The sequence below is a fragment of the Excalfactoria chinensis genome, chromosome 2 (genome assembly GCF_039878825.1).
Source record: "Excalfactoria chinensis isolate bCotChi1 chromosome 2, bCotChi1.hap2, whole genome shotgun sequence".
Classification (NCBI taxonomy): domain Eukaryota; kingdom Metazoa; phylum Chordata; class Aves; order Galliformes; family Phasianidae; genus Excalfactoria; species Excalfactoria chinensis.
In genome coordinates, this window is record NC_092826.1 from 44,813,399 (window position 1) to 44,837,013 (window position 23,615).

Genomic DNA, 23,615 nt, shown 5'->3' on the forward strand with positions numbered 1-23,615 from the left:
CTGGCTGTGCAGAGCTCGGTCTGTCTGGCACATTTAACTGTTCCTGCCTCTCTCACCAAAGAATCCCCCAAATACAGGCTGTGTAAACTGCTTTGCATGATGCAAGTTGCAGTTTCTCCTTGGAAACACACAGGTTGATGTTCATCTCTCATGACATTGGGAGATTATGAATATAATCCTTCCAGGGACAAAAAAGAAAAGGAAACATCCTGATTTTCCTCTGCTATCCTCACAGTACCTCACAGTATCCTCACAGAGTGAACCTAATAAAATGAAACAGTGCATGCTAGGCAAGGCCAGGCCTCACACAAGCTATCCATCACCCAGTTGGAAATGATTCCCCTTTTGGTAGGCCAGCACACTGCCTCCTGGTTGCGTGTGAGGGCAGCACGGAGGACAAGAATGTGGAGGCCTTTCTCCAGCACTGCTGGCTACCCACCACAGCCTCACAGTCCAGGCCCACAGAGACCCACACACATATGCTGTGCTTTGGCCCCCCATTCATTGCCAAAAAAGGTTCAATGTGTTCACAAAGTGAGAACAGGAAAGGCGGAAAGCAAGGCAGCCCCTTCCATGTGCTGCCCAGCACCGCTGAGCACCAGGCACGGGTTGTGCAGGCCGAGCACCCTGCGGATGGGGATGTGAACAGATCCTTCTCCCTCCCTGTGCTGGAGACACTGGTGGCTTTGTTAAAGCACAGCCAAGCCTAATGTGGCTGAAAATTTGGCAGAGGTGCGCTGGCCCTTTTCCCTCCAGCACGATCAGATGGCAGCACTGCTTACTGGGGCTGGGAGCATGAAAGGATTAGCCGACTGCCCCACCGAGCAGGTGAGTGAAACCCTTTCCAACTCACTACATGTCAGTTTGCAAGTAAAACATAAGGTATAAATGCCGCTATTGTTAACACGGAGCAGCCATCCTGGCTGGGGAGCTAGATTAGCAATTTGCCCTTTGTAAAAGGATTAGTGGAGCCCTATTGTTTCAGTGTTTATTTATCAATTTGCATTTTTAGAAGGGGGCACAGAGCTGACAAGGGCCCACATTCTCCATGTACCCAGGGCCACACCACTTCATTCCAACTGTGTGTTGCGAGAACCTACCTGAGTGCCTTTAGCAGGCCAGAAATGGAGGAGAAACCCAAGCAGCTTCTTGTGTAAGCTGCTACCTAGACAAAAACGTTGTTGGCCTGCCTGGTGTTCAGCAGTGTTGCAGCAGAGCAACACATTTCCCATAGAAGCTGTGGTGCCCCGTCCCTGGAGGAGCTCAAGGCCAGGTTGGATGAGGCCCTGAGCAGCTGAGCTGCTGGGGGGCAGCCCTGCCCATGGCACAGGGTGGGACTGGGTAGGTTTTAAAGTCCCTTCCAACCCAGATTCTTCTGTGATTGATTCTATGATTCTCAGCTGCTTCTGGCTGCGTGAATCAAACGTGAGAGTTTGTTTCCCTCATTTCCACAGATATCCGAGTTGAATGCAGAGATATCACAGCACACTCACCATAAGCACGTGGGCTATAGCACCTAGGATAGGGCAGGTTACTACCTTACCTGGCTCACTGTCACCACAGCAATGGAGCTATAGGATGGGGCACCTTCATAATTAGCACCAAACCCACACGTGCAATTTTCAGAGCCCCTCAGACAATTGGTGCAACTTGCACCAGCTTCACAGGAGCTTGTCTCTTTCCAACTACAGTGGAAGCAATGAAGACATTAGTCCACTGGCCAAGCTCTGAGTTTGGTAGCCACGACCACCTCCATCTCCCTTAGTCCTCAGGTTGTATTGCACTGAGCGCTTACACAGTCTTTGGGAACCTTGCAAATGAGTATTTATTGTTGCAGCCACCAGTTTGCTATTCACACACCACAGGGACTCCTTGCTCAAGTTCAAGTTGAGGGAAGAGCATGGGAACGGCAGAACTCCTCTCACCAGAACGAGCTCAGCCAGGAGCACAGCCCAGCCATTTGGCGGCCAACAGCTGCTCAGGCGGATTAGGTAAAAATTCCTTCATTAGAGGGGATGAGGATGCTGTGAAAGGTAAGTAGGAGAACAGATCTTTCCATTAAAGTGTGTGTTTGTGCTGTAGTGCAGCCCTACACCCGGTTTTTCATAGGATGGCAGTTTAGGAAGCTATTCTTTTAAACCATAAAAACAGTTTAGAAGGCAAACAGGCATCCAGCTGCACTGAATTACTTTTCCACTCCCACTGGACCCAGCAGCAAAATTTAGCATGTATTTTGCAGGCATATGATTTATTTACATGAGGTAACATACAGGTATTGGCTTTGACCCGTACAGCCCCTCTATGGTCTGAAGCCTACACATCCAAAAGCCTTCTTCAAGACTTCTACCACTTCAGCTGCACTGGAGCAGGACCTCAGCTCAAGAGAGGGGGAGAACCAACAGCGGGGTGTTCTCTGGCTCTTTGCATCTCTCTTTGCCCACCCATTTCTTCTTTCCCAAACAGTTCTGTTTTGTTGATCATCAAGCATCTTGTAAAGGCAATTTATTTTTCCTGGCCATTAGGGAAACAAGGACGCTCCAGTGGGACGCACTGTAGATACCTTAAAACACACTGTATGCTGCTGGCTTAGTGCAGATATCCTGATTCATGGCTGGAAAGGGAGACCCCCCCCAACGATTTTGATTAGGTACATGAATTTAGAAATCATCAAGGAACACATAAGGTAAGAAATAGGTATTTTGCAGCAAGAATGAGGCAAATTCATTTAATAAAACACACACACACATGAAAGAAGGAGGAGTGATGTTTCAAATGCAAGGGACAGACTGTCCCACAGAGCTTACAATTTACATTTAGATTAGCACAAGTAGCAGCAACATTGCAGGGAAGGCGGATAAGGATTACAACAACAACACTTTGACCGGCCTGCACTGTAACTCCACTAATTAGAAAAAATGGAGCGTTTGTAGTTGCTAACTCAGTGCTATGGAAATTTCCATACATTTGAGGGAATACACAAATGCCTGTGGGGTAAAGTGTCTGGACTTCAGCAGAACTCTCATAATAGTTTTCAGTCAACAGTTCTTGAGGTCTGCTTTAAAGGTACTTGGGAGGTATCTTTATAAGAAACAAGGCTATTCACCATATAGAATCACAGAATCACTAAGGTTGGAAAAGACCTAAAAGATCATCCAGTCCAACTGTTCACCTATTACCAATAGCTCCCACTAAACCATGTCCCTCAACACAACATCCAGTTGTTCCTTGAACACCCTCATGGTCGGTGACTCCACCACCTCCCTGGGCAGTGCATTCCAGTGCCTGACCACCCTTTCTGAGAAGTAATATTTCCTAATGTCTCCTAATGCAATATATCCCTGAGCACTTTTGGTGAGAAGAAACATGTAATGTAAGTAATTGCTCTAGGATGGCAGATGGGGAGAAGACAACCTCTTTCTCAGCTGAGAAAATTGATCAGCATGGTCTTGTAGACAAGGGCTAGAGCAACTAGTGTCTCTACAGGGTCTGGGCTAATGAGGTTGTTCATCACTGAGCCTTCAACTCCTGTAAACACTGGTTGACATATGCAAATTTGCAGGCAAGCCTTCTCAACAGATATGCAGAGGCCTCAGTCATCTTTTAGACGGGAACAGTGTGGTTGTCGTCAATAAATACTTAATCATATCTCAACATAGCAACAGCCTACACACTTCCATTTTATCTCCAGATGCCATAGCTACAATGCAACACAATGCAGCAAAGCAACGGCACCAGCACCACCACTGTGCTTTTATCTGCATTGCATGTACCTCCCTGCACAAGGCAGTGGCCTGCTTGGGGCATGAAGCCTTGCTGGCACGTCACTGTTCACATCTTTTCCCGTAACACATCCCCTCTTCTTTCTGGCTTGCCAAGGTTTCCCTCTCAACAAGAAAAGGGAGCAGCAATTGCAAGTCTTCAAGACTTCTTGATGCTCCTTCAAAGGATGGTGATAACAGCCTAAGATCCCACTGTGAAGATAACCGTCAGTGTCAAGAGCTGTAACCTTGTATAGCTTCAGTCCAGCTATACATTCAAGGTTTGATGTTATGGGTGGAACTACCAGGCACAGCTGAAATGTCAGCTGTATGAACAGCTGGATATATTGCCTGACCCAGAGAATGAAAGGAAAAAGTCACTTATTCCACACTGAGAACACCTTCTCATCTGGCTAACTAGAAACAGTGCTCTCTCAGTATTGACAATAGTTGTGGTTTATTTTTTGTTTTATCACCAGATTTTCAGTCTTGCCATTACTATGCTTACATCAACATCCTGGGTTTGAATGAGGGAATGGAAATCAACATACACTCAAAGCTAGGTGAGCTTTTGGATGGCAACCACATTCTGGCCATTTGGCAGAACTGTGTTGCATCTGCACAGAAACTGGAAATATTTCCAAAGGCAGATTTTATCGCCCTGTTCAGATCCCCTTTCTACACCCTGCCAAAACAGCTCACTCTATGAATGAGGCTCTCTGAACCCAGCAACTGGCTGGAACGAAGGTACTTTCTAGTTTAACTCCAAAAAATACCAAAAGGTAAAGTAATTATGCTCTTAGGCTGCTCATTTTAGAAAGACGAGAAAAAATGAAGAAAAAAAAAAAAGAGATTGACGGTCTTTTTTGCATTTATTTTTAAGGTAGGCAAAGGGAGATCGTAAAACAAAACAAAACATAGAAAGAAAAATATAGAAAAGTTTAAGCCCTATAGAAAGGCTTTCTTAGAGAGATCTGGTTCAAAAGACAATGGAGTAGCCTGAAGATGTTACCCTCAGAAAAGAAGGCAGGTATGTGGCACTGCTGAGCATAGCTTCCATCGGGACCTATATGTTTGTTATTTACTTGCACCAGAGGGTGATTGTGAGTCCACCTTACTAAAGTATTGCGCAAGAAGCACAGTACTGAGTTCATAAAGCATCAAGGAGTAAGACCTAAGGACCTTCACTCTGTTATATTCCATAGATGTGATCAGCACAATGTAGTGATTCTTCTTCAAAAAGAACTGTACTACTGGATGACCAGCAAGTATCCCATGGTCAAGGCTAAATGGACACCAGCTAAAATAGCCTCATCACAGGCAAATATTCCAGAGAGTACGGTGACTCCTGTTTAACGACAAACAGAGTGAATTGATAAGGCAGAGGTCAACAATTGGTTCTGATATAAAACATTCCACAAAACAAGCAGACCAGGTCATACTACAGTGGTTACTGCTTTGTTGGTGGTGGTTTGGTTTTGTTGGTTCGGTTTTTTTTTAAACAGAGATCAGGAGGCCAGAATGGCTATTCGTAATTATTGCATATTGAAGTGCCTTGTGCTTAGACCAGAGACATTATAGAGCTAAAATGGAAGCATATAACAAATTAGCATTAATAAGCAAATAACCATTACAAGTGTTAACAAGTGATGTGGAGAAGCTGCTTTTCATTTTACTAATCTCTAGTAAGCGTTATTATCCTCATGGAACAACATTTTATTATGAAAAGCGCACGCACGGCATTAAAGCCTTAGATAGCTCAATGCTTGCCAGCAGCAATTGCAAACAAAAGTGAAAGAACCATTTCTGAAATGCCGACAGCCATTAGTATTCACAGAGTTTATAGGATGCAGAGGGCCAATGCGCTGCAGCGTAAGTAAGAGAAATTTACTATGGCCTGGGGCTGTAAGGGAGCGACTGAATACTCGGTTTCTTCCCATTTTTCAAAGAAGCCCCAGCACGTATGTTTAATCTCTACTGATTCAATCCTGAGTTTGGGTCCTCCTTCTGTTAGATATTTTCAACAGTTTTTTTTCCAGCCAACAGATTCCATAGAAACGTCCTTCTTATATAATGGAGCAAACAGCTGCAACTAATCATTTTTCATTATGGCTTTGTGTATCTGTTTTGTTTTACAGCAAATTTTACTTAAACAACAAAAATGCAAGAGAATGACTTCTGCTCACAGCAAAAAAAATGAGACTTTCTGCAGAAAATGGAAATGTTACCACATACGACTGAGACAATGCATTTATCCCAAACCATGGCCTGGAAAAGAGTGTGGATAAAAGACAAAGGAAGAGGTGGAGGATCTTAGAACATCAGACCAACAAAAATTTAATCTTTTGCCATTTGCTGTTACTGTTCATTGTACCCAGATAACCTGAAGATTATTGAGACATTCTATAGAGCTTTATTCCCTAAGCTTTGACTTAGAACCAAAACAAGACAAGAAAGTATACTTTTCTGTGTTGCTGTCCATTGGGAAAATGGACAAGCTGAGGAGAGCGCAGTGAATGTGAATGGCTGGCTGAGCATCCCCAAGGGCAACCAGCCCCAGCTGAGCTCCACTGCACACAAATCTCTAGGAAAAGTTTACTGAATTATTAAATAAGCAATCCTGATAACACCAGATATTGAATACAGATAGGCTCAGGTCAACAGAGCTACAAACCATTGTAAGTTCTTCCCTGCAGAAGTATTAGTACTAACTCAGGCACAACAACTTCTCTTTCCTACATATACATCTCCTCTGAAGATAGCTAAAAATCCATGAAGACAGGGGGGAAAAAAGAACCTAAAACAGCAAAGTCCTATGAGGGAATAGAGTTTTAATGAACACACAAAGCAACTAGGTGACATCTTTATCAGTCCTCATAAACCTTGATTGAATACACAGTGATAAGGCCTGTTTAAACTGTCATCCTCATGATAACACACATGGAGACAGCGTGGGCCTTGGCAACGGCTCGTGGGGAAGAGGCCTCTCCCAAAGTGCAGGCCCCACGAGGATTTTAATGCACAGCACATACACAGCTCAGATCCAGAGTGGGGACTCTATTTGGGTGGTGGCAGTAGCAGAGGGCTACCCAACTTCTGGTGACCATGGCCTGAAGGGCTTTCCTTTGGGCCACACTGCTGGTGAGATGGAAAGCTGCTGGGTGAAGGTGGGCACTGAGCAGAGTGACCTCCAGCACTCTGGTTTGCAACACCAAAATTTCACACAGGTAGTTGTATAGGATTCAAGAAAAACCTATTCCTGTCTTCTTCTTCTTCTTTTTCCTTGTTTGTTTAGTTTTTAAACCAGCATCACATACAACATGCATAACACGTTCAGTGCTAGAAGACATATGGACACACACAGGGGCAGAACAGGTATGGAATTCGGCAGTGATGAGACTTTTTCTATCAGAGAATCTAGTCCTGATTGGGATATGCACCTCCTCCCCCCAGGAAATAAATAAAAATAAACATTTAGAATGTTTTTAAGCATCTCTGTGAAACACCTTGCCAAATGCGTGGTTAGCAAGCAAATGTTTAAATCAACTTTGCTTTATTGATCCCTAACTCAACAACAAAAATTCATTCACACTTGAACTTCTGTTCCCTGTCCCAAATCGCCGTCCCTGTCCGTAATGCCCGCAGTGACACCCGCTGGCAGCAGCAGGCCCAGCTCCAGGCCCTTTCCAAAAGCTCCAGTACGTGGCCCACAACCACTGCAAGGCTCAGACCAAAGAGACGACGCCGACACAGAGCGGCCACTTTGTCACCTCATCGAGAATTGCCTCTCAATACCTTTATTCAACACAGATTTCTCCCACTCGTTGCTCTAAAACGTAAATAATGATCAAGTGTCCCTTGTTAAATGTAATAAAATATCTATTTGTACATGATTACTCGTTAATTAATAAGTTAAAAATTCCTGCTGCCTGGGTGGTGCAATACAAAAGCCCATTTTATGCCTGTTTGGCCTCTGGCAGGCCTGCGGGCTAGCACTAGAGTTTTCCACCATGAAAAGGCCTGATACCATGATACGACTGAAGCAAGCTGTTATACCACCAAGGGATGGGCTGGCAGCAGAGGCATTTTAACCACTCAGGAATTCATCTATTCTTTTACATGTTCCTTGGCACATGCTAGCTGATTTCTCCTAGTAGTCCTAGTAAGCATTAATTTTTCCTTATTTCACATGCAGAATAAAAGGGGAAACACAGAACTAAGTGGTTTGAGTGAAGACTTGCAGAAAACCCAGGAGACCCAAATGTGACAAATCTCAGTCTCATGGATGCAATTAGAAGACTACCTGTCTCTTCAACTTCATTACCGGAGTTCCTCTGGAACACGCGTCAGTTCTCAGTGTTTAAACAAAATAGTCCAAGTTTATGCTGGAACTCATACAAATACCTCCTGTTGCACAAAGTGCTCACCAAAAGAAAAGGCCAGGTTTTAATTTAACTACAATCCGATGGTTTTGGAAAGGATCAAGGGAAACTTCAGAAATATCTGGAATAAAAAATTACAGAAAAAGAGAAGCACTTTTTGCCTGCTTTGTAGCATGAGCCAAGAGCAAATGGCTCCTGGCTGTGAACATGCAAGGTGTGTTTGCTGACTCACTTAGATTAAAAGCATTTTAAGTCAACTTTATTTCCCACATCCATAGCCACTAACATTCTGTCCAGAGGGGAGACAGAAACACAACTGTTATATCCATAGAAAACTCATTTATACGGGACTTCCCACAGAACTGGAAAGAAAATATATCCAGTGCATTCCCAGCCAAACTTCCTCCTGAAGTGAAAAATCCTTCCCTCTGATAAGAGCCGTGTCAGACCACATTTCTGTCCCCGACAAAAGAATCAGCCTCCCTTGGCTTGCTCCAGCTTTGGCAGCAGCACTCAGCAGAGCTACGCTGCCATTCCCAGATATTCGTCGCACTTAACAGAGCCACCGGCTTATCTTTGACCCAAACAACACAATAAAAACGAGCTTCGCACAAACACGGGTGAGCAGTTACTGTGGATAACACCACCAACCTCAGCTCTAAGGCAGTCAGCTCTCCTTGGGGTTAGAAAAACTATCAATCTCCTAACAGGTCATTAAAGATTTTTTTTATTATCATTATTTTGGCCAGAGAGCTTCCCTTCTTCCCTCAGATATACTTTCTGTATCAGGAGGGAAGTTAAAAATAAAGAGTAGAGAGGTACTCTTTGGCTTGAACATTGAAAGTCTGTGCCTTTTTAGATGGTCTTGTTTCCAGTCCGCTAACAACTAATTCAAAGATGCAGACGGCTGCTCAGGAACCTTCTTTTAAAGCTTTGTGGGGTAAGCCTACTGAGTGCAACATGGTGGTGTGCCCCACGTTCCTAGGCAAGGCGATAGAAACAGCCCAGCCACAGCACTACAGACCTCTTCTCAGACAGCCACCCTTCAGGGAAGAAACAACTTTTAAGTTCACAAAGAATACTACATTATCATGAGGTCAACACACCCTTCAAGCAAAGGCCGTGGCTCACATTGTCGCCCAGCTTAGGGCTGCACAACCTAGAATGTGCCAAGTCCTTACTTTTCTTCCCCAGAAAAATTTGGCAGCTGCAGGCCACTATCAACAAGCTTAAAAGCACTCAAACTGCTTAGCTTAATGGTCAAGCACCTGTGTCTGACAAAACAATCTGGGCTAATTTTGTGGGAAAGGATGCGAGAATTCAAGAATTCCAAGCACGACTGTAATAAAGACATCGATTTGCTCTCAAAATTACTCATCATCTGTAAATTAAGGCAGCCCTACATTTGATTTTTGAAGATGGACAGAGAGAAGAAGGCCAGAACAAATCAACGGCGCTAGAGAATCAAGTCCTCTCCCTGGCACAGATGCCACTCAAAAGGGCACGTTAAATCCTCCTGTTCGAATGGATCCTTTTTGTTTTGTTTTGTTTGTTTTCTGAAGGCTTCATCTACTTTCTCGAAGTTGAGAAACTCCTGTAAAAACAAACCTGTGAAATCACCCAGTGACTTCACTTTTCCCGGAGTGCTCAACGATGGTTTGCCAGATCTTGGTGTCATGATTTGACTCAACATAGCAGATAAAGTCTAAAATTAGATGTCCGGTGTCCCAATCTTGCTCTTGAAGATACGCTTCTCATATTTAATTAACTCATACGCTACTTAATGTCAACTCAGGGCCCCAAGGGCTTGGCTCAGCCAACTCTGCTTGGCTTCATCACTCTGACGGTGCTAGTTGCCTTCAACCACTGACTGCTGCAAGGCAAGAACTTCACGTAGGTAACTGCTAAGTAGTTGATCTGTAGCAGCTTTCTATACTACTGCTTGTTTGCAGGTACCCAGTTTGAAGTAAATCTAAGTAATGTTCTCATTACATCCTTGTATGTCGTGGGAAATAACTGTACTAGGCAGAGCACTGGACCCATAACTTCTGCATCAAGGACTGGCATGCGGCTATCACACCTTCCCTCCCCACGTGTTGGTACTAGCTTAAGTCTAGGACATATTGCTCCAGAGAGACTGAGTGTGGAAGGACCCGTTGGGGATAGTGAGACATGCAAGATAGTGGAGATGGCAGCGTTACAGCAGGACTCAATGGATCCATGATAGAAGCTCTCAGAAGGCCAAAGAAGAAGTGCATAAAGTACTATCAGGCTACAATCCCTCCACATGAATTTAAACTGTAGGAGCACAGTTTCAGAGGACCGCAGTTAAATGAAGAATCCCTCAGCTTTAAATAGAGTCAGAATCAACTGACCAAAACCCAAGAATAGTATGAATTAGGTGATCTAAGTTCCCTGTGTTATAGATCAGACAAGTACAGCCATTAGCCTTGGATTTGATATTTTGAATTTTAAGCCTATACTAGAAATATCTTAACTAAGCTGTTTGTGTTGGGAAAATCAACCTTGCCTACATGTATCTGAAGTAGTCTTTATTTACAGGTCTGTCCACAAAGGACGATGAGAGAAAGAATGATAGCACTGTGTTTCAAAGGCAACAAATTCAATAACATGTCCTTTGGGAAATACACACTGTAAAATTGCCATTAATTTTCTATAGCTTTCATAAAGTATGACAAGATACCTTATGATCGTATGAACAGCGGGAATTATAGAAGCTTAGTAGGAAGAATATTACTTGACATGTGGTTTCAGATTTGCTTTTATTCAAAGAGACAGAATATTTTCATACTTCTCCACAGATGAGGCGAAAAGCCCAGCAATAGAACCCTTCTCCTTGCAAACAACCTATACCCATCCAAGTGACCCTACTGACCTGAGCAAGCGACTTCTGGGCAACTCAAGTTGGCAAAGTACACAGTCCTAGGAGACAGCAACTTACACAAAGAGTGCATTTCTTGGGGAAGTACCTTTGGGAATGACCGAAAACTGAATCTGAGATGTGGCTGGCAATGGAAATTTCAGGCAGCTTACAGAAAAGCAAATACCCCCAAGTATTTGCTTGTTGCTGATTTTCATCACATAGGGGTGCAACAACAGCAGCACCCCTTCCCTTTCCTCAGGGGCAGCCATAAGCTTTTTCTTAAACTGACAATATTAAGAAACAAGGGTTGTTGATAAAATAATGTGAGATTTTGTTGAGATTAGGAAGAGATTTTGTTGAGATTAGGCTCTACTTAAGCCAAGGTGCTGTGCCAATCCCAGTATAATGGAGATTAATTTTAGTAAGTCCAGGAAAGAACAACACTGAGAAGCACAGGACACAGTTCTGCTATCAGCAATACTTCACGGGAAGAACATGAAATGGACAAGTTGAGAAGCAGGAGATGAAAGGAAACAAGAAATGCAAAAACCATAATCGACAGAAAAGAGTGAGTTACAAATACGAAGGGGAGGTTCTTTCACCAAGCAGAAGAACCTGTGCCAACCTGAAAGACATTGACCTGCTTAAAGTCTTATTTGTGGAATATGGCTTTGGTACAAGGATTGGAAAATTGTGTTTAGGTTTCAGCTGTCTGGTCTGTTTAGCTTCCTGGTAGAAAGATAATGAGTTAATTGTAAGTTGTGTCTCCAAGTTAACTGCGTACTATGGGAAGTCTCGAGAAGTTGGGCATTCCTTCCACTGGGCAGACTGATAGGGGTCAAAGCATATTTAACTACAACCCGTGCTACGAAAGGGTGGAAAATGCTAATCAGTCCTAGCCATCCAGGGAGACTGAGGTTATCATTAAGAATACATGGGACACTTATACAAGATTTTTTTCCCCTGCTCACTGGACAAACTCTCTCCTAGAGTTCATCTGCACCGACGACGTGCTTTTGGGAAAAAAGAGCTAGGCTAAATGAATACTTTCCACTAGAGCTAAAGGTAAATACTCCACTGGAACTTTGCCCTGATCAATAGTAGCAATGTTCATGTCACAATGTCACATGAGAGTCAGAGGATAGAATATGGTGCTTACTGAAGTCAGCAAATAAGCTAATTATACTTAGCCTGCTTGAAGAAGGGTACAAGTGAGGACTGGTCCACCCACATATTAATGCAATCATCATTATCCTTATCCCTTGTTTGCTCTGTGCTCATACTACAAAAAAAAACCCCGTGTCCCAAGCAGAGTGTGCTACTGACCCCTTGTGGAAGAAACACTCAGACACTGCAGGGAGCACAAGCGCTGCCGCGTAGATCAATCAGTAGGGCATTAAGTTTGTACACTCACCTGATACAGATTTATCTCCAGAGACAGTGTAGGGAAACAGCGCCGCGGTGTCAAGAGAGGTCAGGATGTTCCCATCACACGCGTGTTCTTCCTGCCCATCTGCAGAAACTAAACTTTGTGTCAAGTTTTTTAGGTCAGTCAAGTAAGCTTCAACAAATCTGAACTGTTAAGAAGCATATTTTACACTGAGTTTCCTACAACTCTGTCCTGCATCGTAACCAAATACAAGTTTTACATCATCGGCTGCGCAGTTCTTGATTTCTAGCATCGTTAGAATCCTTAGAGTTCGAAGGGATTTTTACACAGAGCTGTGTCTTTGCTATCTGCCCTTTCTTCTGTGTCTTCTATTCCCAACTATGGATGAAGCCTCAAAAATATGAAAACATCAGCACCTTAACAGTAGCCAGATCCACTGTGACCATCATGAGCTGAAAGCCTTAGAGAAACCACAAAGCCCAAGTGTGACGCCTATGCTAAAGCTACTACCACCACTTACAATTAAAGAAGTATGCAAACAGCATGTAAGCCTTAAAGAACAATAGGCATTTAAATATATTTTGATAATTTTGCATCAGCTGTTTTCAGAGGTAAAAAAAAATCTCTTTGAAAATCTCATTTATTCACATAGACCCATCATATAAACCAAGACTGAAGAAATCATGAAAAGGGATACAGTAGAGGCTACCAGTGAGCCTCACCTCTGCCTAGGAAGAACATGGAGCAGATCCTCCCAGAAGATACAATGAGGCACATTTGACCAATCTGGTGGCTTTCTATGATGGAGTAATGGCATCAGACAAGAAGGAAAGAGCAACCGATGTCATCAATCTGGACTTCAGTAAGGCCGTTTGACGTGGTCCCATACAACATCCTTAAGTTGGAGAAATACAGATTTAAAAGGTGGGCTACACAGTGGATGGCTGCACAGTTTGGACAGCTGCAGCTGAAGGGTTGTTGGTGAACAGCTCTACGTGTAGGTCAAGGTTAGTCACAAGCGGTGTCTCTCAGGTGTCTGTCCTGGGATTGCTGCTCTTCAGCATCTTTATCAACAGCTTAGATGATGGGACTGAGTGTACCCTCAGCAAGCTTGAGGACAACAACGAACTGAGTGGTGCAGTTGATAGAACAGAAGGAAGGAATGCCATCCAGAGGGACCTGGACAAGAGTGAAAATTGGGCCACAAAAACCTAATAACATTTAACAAGGCCAAGTGCAAGGTGTTACACTCAGGTTGGGGAAATCCCAAGTATGTGTACAGACTGTGAAAGAGCAACCTTGTGGAGAAGAAAATGAGCGTCCTGGTGGATGAAAAGCTAGATGCGAGTCAGCAGCGTGTTCTTGCAGCCTGAAAGGCTAATGGTATCCTAGGTGGATCCTTCAAAACACAGGTGGGCCAGCAGGGAAATGGAGGCAATTTTCTTTCTCTGTTCTGCCCTTGTAAGGTCCCATCCAGGGTACTGCGTCCAGGCCTGGGGTCCCAACAACAACAAAAAAAATAGATGTGGAGCTGCTGCAGCAGGTCGAGGAGGCCATGAAGATTATTAGAAGGCTGGAGCATCTCTGTGATGAAGAAAGGTTGAGGGAGTTGGGCTTGTTCAGCCTGGAAAAGGGAAAGAAGCCTCCAGGGAAAACACACTGCAGTCTTTTGAAACTTAAAGGAAGCTTAACAGGATGGAGACTGACTTTTAACATGATCTGATGGTGACAGAAAAAGTGGAATGGTATTAAACTAAAGGAGGGGAGATCTAGATTAGATGTTAGGAGGAAGTTCTTTACTCAGAAGGCAGTGAGGCGCTGGCACAGCTGCACAGAGAAGCTGTGGTGCCCTATCCATGGAGAAGATCAAGGCCAGGTTGGATGGGCAGCTGAGATGGTGGTTTGCAGCCCTGTCCACGGCACAGGGTGGGATTTAAGACCCCTTCCAAATTAAACCATTCTGTGCTTTTATCATTAACAGCAGCTCTAATTAGTACTATAGGCTGTATTTTATAGAAAAAAATATAGAAAATATTTATAGAAAAAATAATATTCTACAGATAAAAATATTTTATCCACACTCTAAAGATAAAAAAAGTCAACAATCTGCCCTTCATCCGTCAGTTGGGTTGCTTAAAATATACTTGAGTATTCAGAAGACTGAAAGCCACTTGACGTTTCTCTTCGGTGATACATTCTAAAGAACAAGAATACTTGGAGGTTTGCAAACTCCCTCTCACTAGATGGCCTCTCGCATCTTTAACCATGAGGCATCAGCAGCTCACAGCTACTTGTTCAGGAATCTAATTCTGTGGAGACATCTAACATCATTTCTACTAACAATCAAATAAGCTGAAATCTCCCCAGCAACGTGTGCACAATAAGCGATATTAATTCCATCTCATTACATTTTTAAATCAAAGCTATTGAAGAAGAATATCTTATATAACAAGTTTTATTAACCATTCAGTACACCAGCATTTCTCTTGAGAAGCTTAGACCTTGCTAAGCGGTTTTAATGTAAGCAATTATATAATGCTATCTGCATACAGAAAAATCCACTACATTCACACAGACAACCATAAGCTTCTCCAGTAAACAGCCATGTCAAAAACTACTGAGAATACAAAGTTGGCTTTAACAGTAGCAAAAATGTTCCTGCGGTTCAGTAAAACTGGTTTTCTAATAGGAATATAATCTGCATTCGTGAAGACAGTAAGCTTGTGATAGAAGTATCTCCTAGAAGCATAAAAGTACTTATTTTTTTGTAATATGAAACGGCATGCAAACACAGAACTGCTGCTGATTCTCTCTCCCCCTTCAGAAACACTTGCTGGGCCAGAATAGAGAAGGTATTTTCGTTTTTATTTATTATTATTTTAATAGAACAACCTCTCCCCTCACGCGATAAAGATCCCATACGCAGCTTTTTACCAGCTGTCTTTCCCAGAAACGCTACTTTGGTACATTTGAACACTAAGCCCTCCATACCCCACCCCACACCCCCTTGCTCCCAATTGGTGCAACAACAAAACAACTTACAGAAAGCTTAGCAAGACCTACGTTTGCTGTTTTTCCTTCACAGAAAGTATGTACAAGTACGTAACTCCATAGCAGGGACATTACAGCTGTGTTAACTTAAACTCCTCAACTGGATTCAAAAGATACTTGCATTCTGTAAGGACTCTATGGCTGCTGCCCATTATACGGTTCTATCAAGGCACTGTACAGTCATTAAATCTACGATGCTCTCCAAGGCGTGCTGAAGAATATCGTAGATGTATTGAAGTTGTTAAAAAGCCCTGAGTCAGAACTTTCTTATTTTTATTTTATTTTTTTTTTAAACCACAGGCTCAGCTATAAAACTTCTACACTTCTTATACTAAAACCTCCGTGATAACAGTTTCGCTTTGTCAGCACAAACAAGTTACGAAATACATAAAAAGACAACAGTACGAATTCCAGCAGCTTGTGCAAGAGTAATACACAATGGACATGGTGGCAAATCACACGCTTCTACCATACATAGTTCATACGGTCAGTAAAAATGCTTTGCGATGTACTTAAGACATCCAAACCCATGAAGCAAAAGGAAAGCTGAAATGTTCCCCCATCCTTTCCCAAAGACAAACTAAGCCAGGATTCAGTACCTGGAGAGAAAGGAGGTAGCATGATTAAAAGTTAGGATGCCGTGAATTTTTAAAGTGAAAATCTCACTTAGGCAGCACAAAGAACAGGATAGGCTTCTTGGTTCACCAGCTGCTACTGGAAAATTGAGTTTCTGATGTTTAATGCACATTATTTGTAGAGGAAGCTAAAACAACATCACTAGCCCAAAGCAGCTTCTTCAAGCAGCTTACTGTTTGCATGAGCTGCAACTAATACTGCTAAAAACAGGTATGAACACGTAAAACTTCATCTCTAGAAAATATCTATACAGTAAGGGCTTAAATTATTTTAAAAGATCATTTAATGTCTTTAAAAGAAGCTAAATACCAATTGTAAGACTATGCTAACAAGGCACAAGTACTTGTGCAAATCTGCTAGATCCTCGCTCAATTCAAGTTAGGAATCATAGCTTCTGATCAGCCTCTCATATTTACAAAGCAGCTTGCTTATTCTCCTGCCACGTCAATTCAGTATCCACGCCAATAACATGGGATGCCTCCAAACTCTTAACATACAAGTAGAGTATTTCAACAAATGGAAGGTAAGTATTAAGAGCCCAAATTCTAAAAAGTGCCAAATGAGTTCAATAGGAATTTGGGGTATAGCAGATGATACACAGCAAAATCATCAACAACAAAAAAAAAAACAAAAAACACTAGAATTGTTTAGCATGTTCTATTAGCCTTCTAGGTTGTCTCCATGCTTTAAAATCACCATGTAGTGATTAGACAAGTTATCTGTTTTACTGAATTGAAAAGGAAAAGGATTTGCTTAAACATCTGAACAGACCTCACGTCTGGGCAGTCCTATCAGTTGTTCCCTTGACTGGCTGAGGAAACTAATGGAGATGTATGATCCAATTCAATCTCAAAACTGCTGTTGAGTATTGAGGAACAATCATGAGAAACAAAGCTTGTTTTTCATCCTCTTTGTCCTCTATATCTTTAAGTCCTACTGGGTTTGCTAACATTTTCTTCATTGAGTTTTTTGAAAGGCAACCTGTTAACCAGGCCAGTAGCAATACCTTCAAGCATGTTACTCTACCTTGCATTCAGTTGTTTGACTTGATATCTTGAAAGCACGAAGTTAAATTCCCAACAGTGATACCTTATAAACTGTCACTCGGCACTGTCCAATAAGCCCGCTTGGCATGATTACAGTACAAAAGCCTACAACTGCTCCTATAGCAACACCTTCAGTCACTGTGTCTATATCCATTTGACTGTGACGACATGCAATTATTAAGAGTGCTGCGGAGTAACTTACAGCTTCTCTTGTAAAGCACAAGCCTAACAGAGGGCTTAGCTACTTTTGCTAATCTCTTGCCTCCTGCAGATCAGGAATATTTAATACTCAACTCCAGTTTTCCACCCAGGATACTTCAGATCAATTCTTATTCAGCTGCATTTTTCAACTAATGCAAAGGTGAACTACTTCTGAGTAGTTCTGAATTGTTCCAGTAAAAAAGAATTAGAAAAATGCCAGCTGCTGCAACAAGGCTTTAGTTTTGACCTGCATTATCAAGAAGAAATCCACTCGGCTTTTATGCTTATAGAGGTCCCCTTGAAGAGTAAATAGGGCATGATATTCAAAATGTGTCTACCAGAACTAGAGGAAACAGATGTAATGCATTACAGGACAAAAATCAGGATGGATGAACAAACGGCACATCCCACTAGAAAATCATATTTGGAGGAAGACTGGAAGGAAACCAAAGGGTACTGCAGACATTTCAGCTGACAAACACACTATAAAAATATCAGGCTTAGTGGCATACGTATTGTCTAAATAAATACAGCACTGAGCACTTGTGCAATTGGAGTCCAAGTGGAGACAGTGAAACAGCAAAGTGGAAAAAAAAAGACGTTTTTCATCAAAAGTTTTCCAAAGCTCCTTGAGGTCTTCATATTTTAGCACAGGGATCCAATGAGTACCAGAAAGGGAGGGCTATTTACTTTGGCCAAACAGACAGAGAGAGATAGGTAATTTCAAATAACTATTAACATACAAAATAAAACAATATCATATTGATTCCAGATTAAGACTGTGTCCAATGAAAGATAACTGAAAAGAATGATGAACACATTTGCAACTCTGGATAAGGATTAAGTTGTCTGTAGAAGAGTTGAACATTACTTCACTCTGTTAAAAGCCACTGGCCATACACTGTTCCAATCTATCATTGTAGCTGTTTCCTGGAAGACACCATTAAGTGTTTAAATCTTACTGTTTAAAAGTTTATCTGTCTTAGCAGTTTACTAGTAACATTCTTCTAAGGCTTTTGCCAAAGTTTACAAGGTTCTGGCATATCAACACAAGCTTCAAAAGACCGAGATTGATTTTTCCAAAGAGACCAGTTTTATTCCTTTATTCCTACTTGGATCTTCCCCTGAACCTTTTACCACATATTTTGCAGTGAGAATGAAACAAGAAATTAATCTTTGCTGCAAGGAAGGCACTTCAACGATTCCAGCATGTATTTCTTCATTGTTCCACATTCACACAAAGCCAGCACAACGGCAAAGGGCTACTCAAACTGCACTCAGGAAACTGCTGAATCTCTTACAAGCAGCATCACATTCTTGTTACCTGTAAGCAACTCTTAAATCAGCACACTTTTTTTTTTCCGTCCAAAAAAGACATAAGGATGCATTTTTTTAATCAAGATGTTAATGGTTTGCAGCTCCTCACAGCAGTACTTTCAGATTCATGAACACCCCTCAGTCACATCAATGATGGCTAACTCCCTCATACAATATCATCTCACCCAGGCACGGCTCTGAAATCACTGCTCTGCCAACAATATCCTGAACTGCAGTATTACCTATTGATCCCAGCTAACGTGGTTTTAACATTTGAAGTAGATGAAAAGCTACATTAAAGTTTTGATTCTTCTGTTGATTACTATTTCTCTGGAGACAACGTAACTGAATCAAGAAAGGAAAATGATACCAGTTAAAAGCTTGCTTCATACTTTGTTAGGTAAGATGCTGAAGTTTAACTTTCTCAGACTTCACATCTAGTTTTTCTAATTCATAGACACAGAATATTTGAATGGCCCCACATGTATGTGTGTGTGTATATATATATATATACATATATATATATATATGTTCCCCCAAAACTGATTGAATTCACTCATCTGAAATGGATACCTCACCCACTGCTCAAATGTTCTCCTTTCCAATCACATTAAAAGCTATTCCATAAGAAACTATGAGGCTAGCAGAGTCAAGAGGTTCATTTTATTTAGGTCAGCTTGAACCTGTTAGGCTAAAGTGCAGTTTGAAGAACGTAACCTTTTTAAAACGGGTTTGTTTCTTTTTCCTGTTTCTTTCCCAGCTCATCCTCAGCAAAGGGCACATTAAAGTAGAAATTACCTTGGCATTGTATTTTGAGGCCTGATCTTATGGAAACAGTATTATGTTTATTACAACTGTGCATACATTTTGTACTGACTATGCATTATTGTGTGTTTCAAGACGAAAATTATTGCAAATTATAAATGTCACAGAATATTTGAACATTCTCCAGAAAAGCATTTTAAAAAGCACTAGATAGATTTATATTCAATAGTTAATTGGCATTAAAAAAAAAATAATAATAAAATAGAAAAACTACATCACTCAACACCTTATACGCACATTAAAAAACCAAAACAAGATTGTCCCTTTACACTTGAAGGGAAAGAAAATGACAGAAAGAAAACAAACAAACAAAAAACACAACAAAAGAAAGGACTGCTGTAAATTAGCATCTTTTCTGAGTAAAGTTACAAGCTGACTGCTCAAATACTGTTCAGTTATTTGGTGCGTTCACAGTCTTTAATGAACCTGTGCTACAGTAATTAGAAATGTTTTCATTAGAACCTTTTACTGCCTTTCAAACTCGCAGGGATTTAAATCATCGGGACGTCCTTACTATTCATAAGCTAACAACAGACACTTGTTCCTCTTCTTAATACAGAAGGATCCTCCGTTCGATTGCCTTGCGGCATATAGGGCATTCGCTCATTCGGTCTCCACAGAGCTGACACGTCCCATGGCCACAGAGAAAGATCATATTCTTCAGACGGTCCAAACAGACAGGACACATGGTCTGTAAAAGATTTTTACAGGTTATATACTCAATGGCAGCAGGGACACAGTACTGAGTATGCAATACATAAATTAAAGTTAACAATAAATAGGCCACCTTAAGTATAACAGACTGTTGCCACAGCATAACCCTAAAGCATATATTACTTAACCTGAAAAGTTGTGGGCTTTTTTTTTCCCCCTCAGCCCAATGTTTATCCTTTTGTTTGTTTTTAAATGAACATTTTTACATCTCATCCACTTAAAGTACTGGGGCTTTTCCTACCCCATCATGACATAAATGTTGTGTCTATTTTTCCCCCCTGCTGGGGAGCTGTAACATGATGACCCTCGGGGTGCCTTCCAACCCAAGTCATTCTATGGTTCTGATATCTTTAAGTAAGTCGATCCAGCAGGAGGTTGATATCATGTTTGCAGTATCATCATCTACATTTGCAGAATTAAGACACTATTTTAACAGTGTTCACCTTGACATAACGTAACCTTTCAGGATACAAACACTACACAACGTTTTGTGTCATGTAATGCACAGGTACGTGGTTTAGCAATTCCCTTTCAGGCTCTGTAGCTCACCACATACTTACCTCAATGCAACAAGCACTAAACAAATGCAGAAGTAATAAAAATACTGCATCATCAGCACTGTATGTAAAGATTCAATATTCATAATTCCAGTCTTTGCTTGCAGAAATTATCTAAGTTTTATATGAAGAGCAATTTAATAAATCTGTGACCTTCAGTCATAACAATAGCACAGCAAACTTTTAAAATCCGTTTTAATTGCTGAACATTATAGTGACAGCCAATGCCCCAAAAAAGATCTCCTAAAGCTCTTCAACGGCAAAATTTATTCTGTACCAAATGACTAAGGAACAATGTCCTTCACCTTTTATTGTATGCAGAAAATGAAGATTTTGTAAGGCATGTTCCTTCACCATAAACACATTGCAACTCTATCTTACATTAGGATTTCATTTTTAACAGGCTTAATAAAGGTTAGTAAATGAATAGATGTTTCAACACATAATTGTTAAGTTTGTTCTATAGACTGACAAATCAAATATAAGATGCACTCAAATCTGAGACACGCTAACATTTAAAAACACTGAACCTCATTCGCTTATGATATGAAATGCCAGCAAGTCCAACATTCCAAACGAATTCATTTTATCACCACCTTGCACCTGTGACTTGTTTCCACACTTATCACTGGGAGTTTACATCAGACTGTTCATCTCATGAGAGAGAGATGATCCTTGGCAAAAGCCCTGTCAAGTATAATCTTAAAGCATCCTTCCTATGGAAATAACAGTTACTATTTCCTAGGGCAGGTAGCTTAGATAAACACAAATACATACATACACACATACATATATGTATATACACACATATAATTTCACCATCAATCTGCTGACAAAGAATTTGGCCAAACACCTATTTTAATCTCCAGGAAACCAGAATAATGGGCCAGCAGTGACACAAAATTTCCAGATAAATCCTTCTGTCACTTTGTTTAAAATAAAAAATAAAAGAAAAGGAAAAAAAAGTATTCTTGACAAGGAACACTATGCTCCATCTTTGTCAAAATTCCAACAGTGTCATACCAAAGCACAGACAAAAACTTGCAGAAGACCTGAGAGTCTGTCAGTCAGCCCAGCTTATTTGTCCATTCACACCACATCCCCATCTAGGCTTCCAATGGGAAAACGAGAGCTTGCTTCTTTCAGTAGCCTACAGACTTCAATGTCAAGTAGCTGTCAGTTTCTGTTGAACACACAGCTGCCTCAATACCTGACATCCTTTGATAAAAGACTGACTAAGGCAATCCAAATCTCACCTCTGGAGAAAAACAACAACAACCAAAAAAAAACTGGTAGACCTTATTCTATGTGTTTAGAACCATTTTTTTTTTTTTTTTTGCCCAATTCCTTCAGCTAAGTAAAAATGCAAAAGACTTAAAATACAGTACTTGTTTATTTCTAAATATGATACTATTTTAACATTAATGCTACTTCATACAGTAGGAGAATTCAGCTGGCAGAAACAAACTTGCTGTCTGCTATGCCACTATGCTGAAAAGGATTTTCTCAATCAGTTCAAAAGTTTCCTAGCCAGGATGCAAGACAAAGTTACGCAAGTTCTACCCAGCTTCCAAGGAGCATTCAAAATTTAAGTACCAGCTCATACGCACCTTTACAAGGGAATAAAGTTCATACATGGCTTACACACATTTTGTGCCACAACATCTTTCCACTGCTGTGCTAGTTTGCTAGAACACTCTCTGTATGAAACCACATTTACATTCCTTTTATATGCAGGGATTGTTTGACTCACGTCTTTTGATGCAAAACAAATAGTATAAAAAGGCACTACCATCTATTATATGTGGGAATTACTTTGACAGAGAAGTAAGAGCAGTCTTCAGAAAGTGCTCATCACACATAAATTGGTCTGATAATTCAAATAAATCATTTTTTACCACTAAAAAGATGTTTTAAACTGTTTGAAGTATTTCCTCATTATCAAAAATATTTTTTCCAACAACATACAGGTGCACGGTGACAAAATAAATTCATTTTTAAGCAGAAAGAAAGTGATGTAGGTATGGTGAAGGAACATACATAAGATATTAGACAGATGATGGTGGTTATGTATGAAATGAGGTGAAGGTATTGCAATTACAGTCACAAGGGTTCACATTCAGGGAATCCCTGAAGAATGGTGTGGTCATCAGATGTGGGAGATTCAGCTGACATCAGGCATCACTTCTGCTCGGCACGAGAAATGGTTTTAAAAGCTTGCTGCACTAACATATTACATTATCATTGAAGGTATGAGTTGAAACATAGGTTTATACCTGCTGAAAGAGAACAAATTAATTTTAAGTATGAAAACATCAATGTAAAAGGGAACTATTAAAGCACAAATCAGAAGTAGACATGACTGAAGTTCAGTGCTGTGCATCACTTGAAGCACAAACGTAAAAGATTAGATGACTAACTGTAATCAAATCCTACTTGCTGCTCAAAAGTATGACACAAAACTTGCCCCCTCACTGGAGTAAGCAGAAATGACACTAAACAAAACACAAAAGAGTCTCAAAGCAAAACCACATGAGAACAACCAGAACAATCTCTTTCTTGTCAAACAGGTGTAGAATAACCATTAGCTATATGCTGATTTTTAACAAATTTTAAAAGATAAAAGTGAATGTCAAAGCAAAAGAACCTCAGTTCTCAAAACATTTCAGTATTAAATCTTAGTTGCCATTGAAAATATGAAAACCAGAAAACACAAGTAGAAAGCGACGTGTATAAAATGCTCTTTTTTTGCCCTGTGGCAGCACAACTTTCTGATATTGGAAAGCTTCTTGCTAACAGTTTCCTATGGTACGAATTGTTATGGCCAACAGAGCACTTCTGGAAAACCAGAAAA

The 23,615-nt window shown here is 41.0% G+C and overlaps 1 protein-coding gene across 3 annotated transcripts in view; it reads right to left on the reverse strand.

Annotated features, from left to right (window-relative positions):
- Window positions 1–14,853: 14,853 nt before the first annotated feature.
- MIB1 (MIB E3 ubiquitin protein ligase 1) overlaps window positions 14,854–23,615 on the reverse strand; it is a 70,849-nt gene continuing 62,087 nt past the window's right edge. For all 3 annotated transcript variants that reach the window (XM_072328054.1, XM_072328053.1, XM_072328052.1), the window contains exon 21: window positions 14,854–20,181. In XM_072328054.1, the coding sequence (XP_072184155.1) occupies window positions 20,041–20,181 (141 nt within the window). In that variant the 3' untranslated portion in view covers window positions 14,854–20,040. The remainder of the gene's footprint in view (window positions 20,182–23,615) is intronic.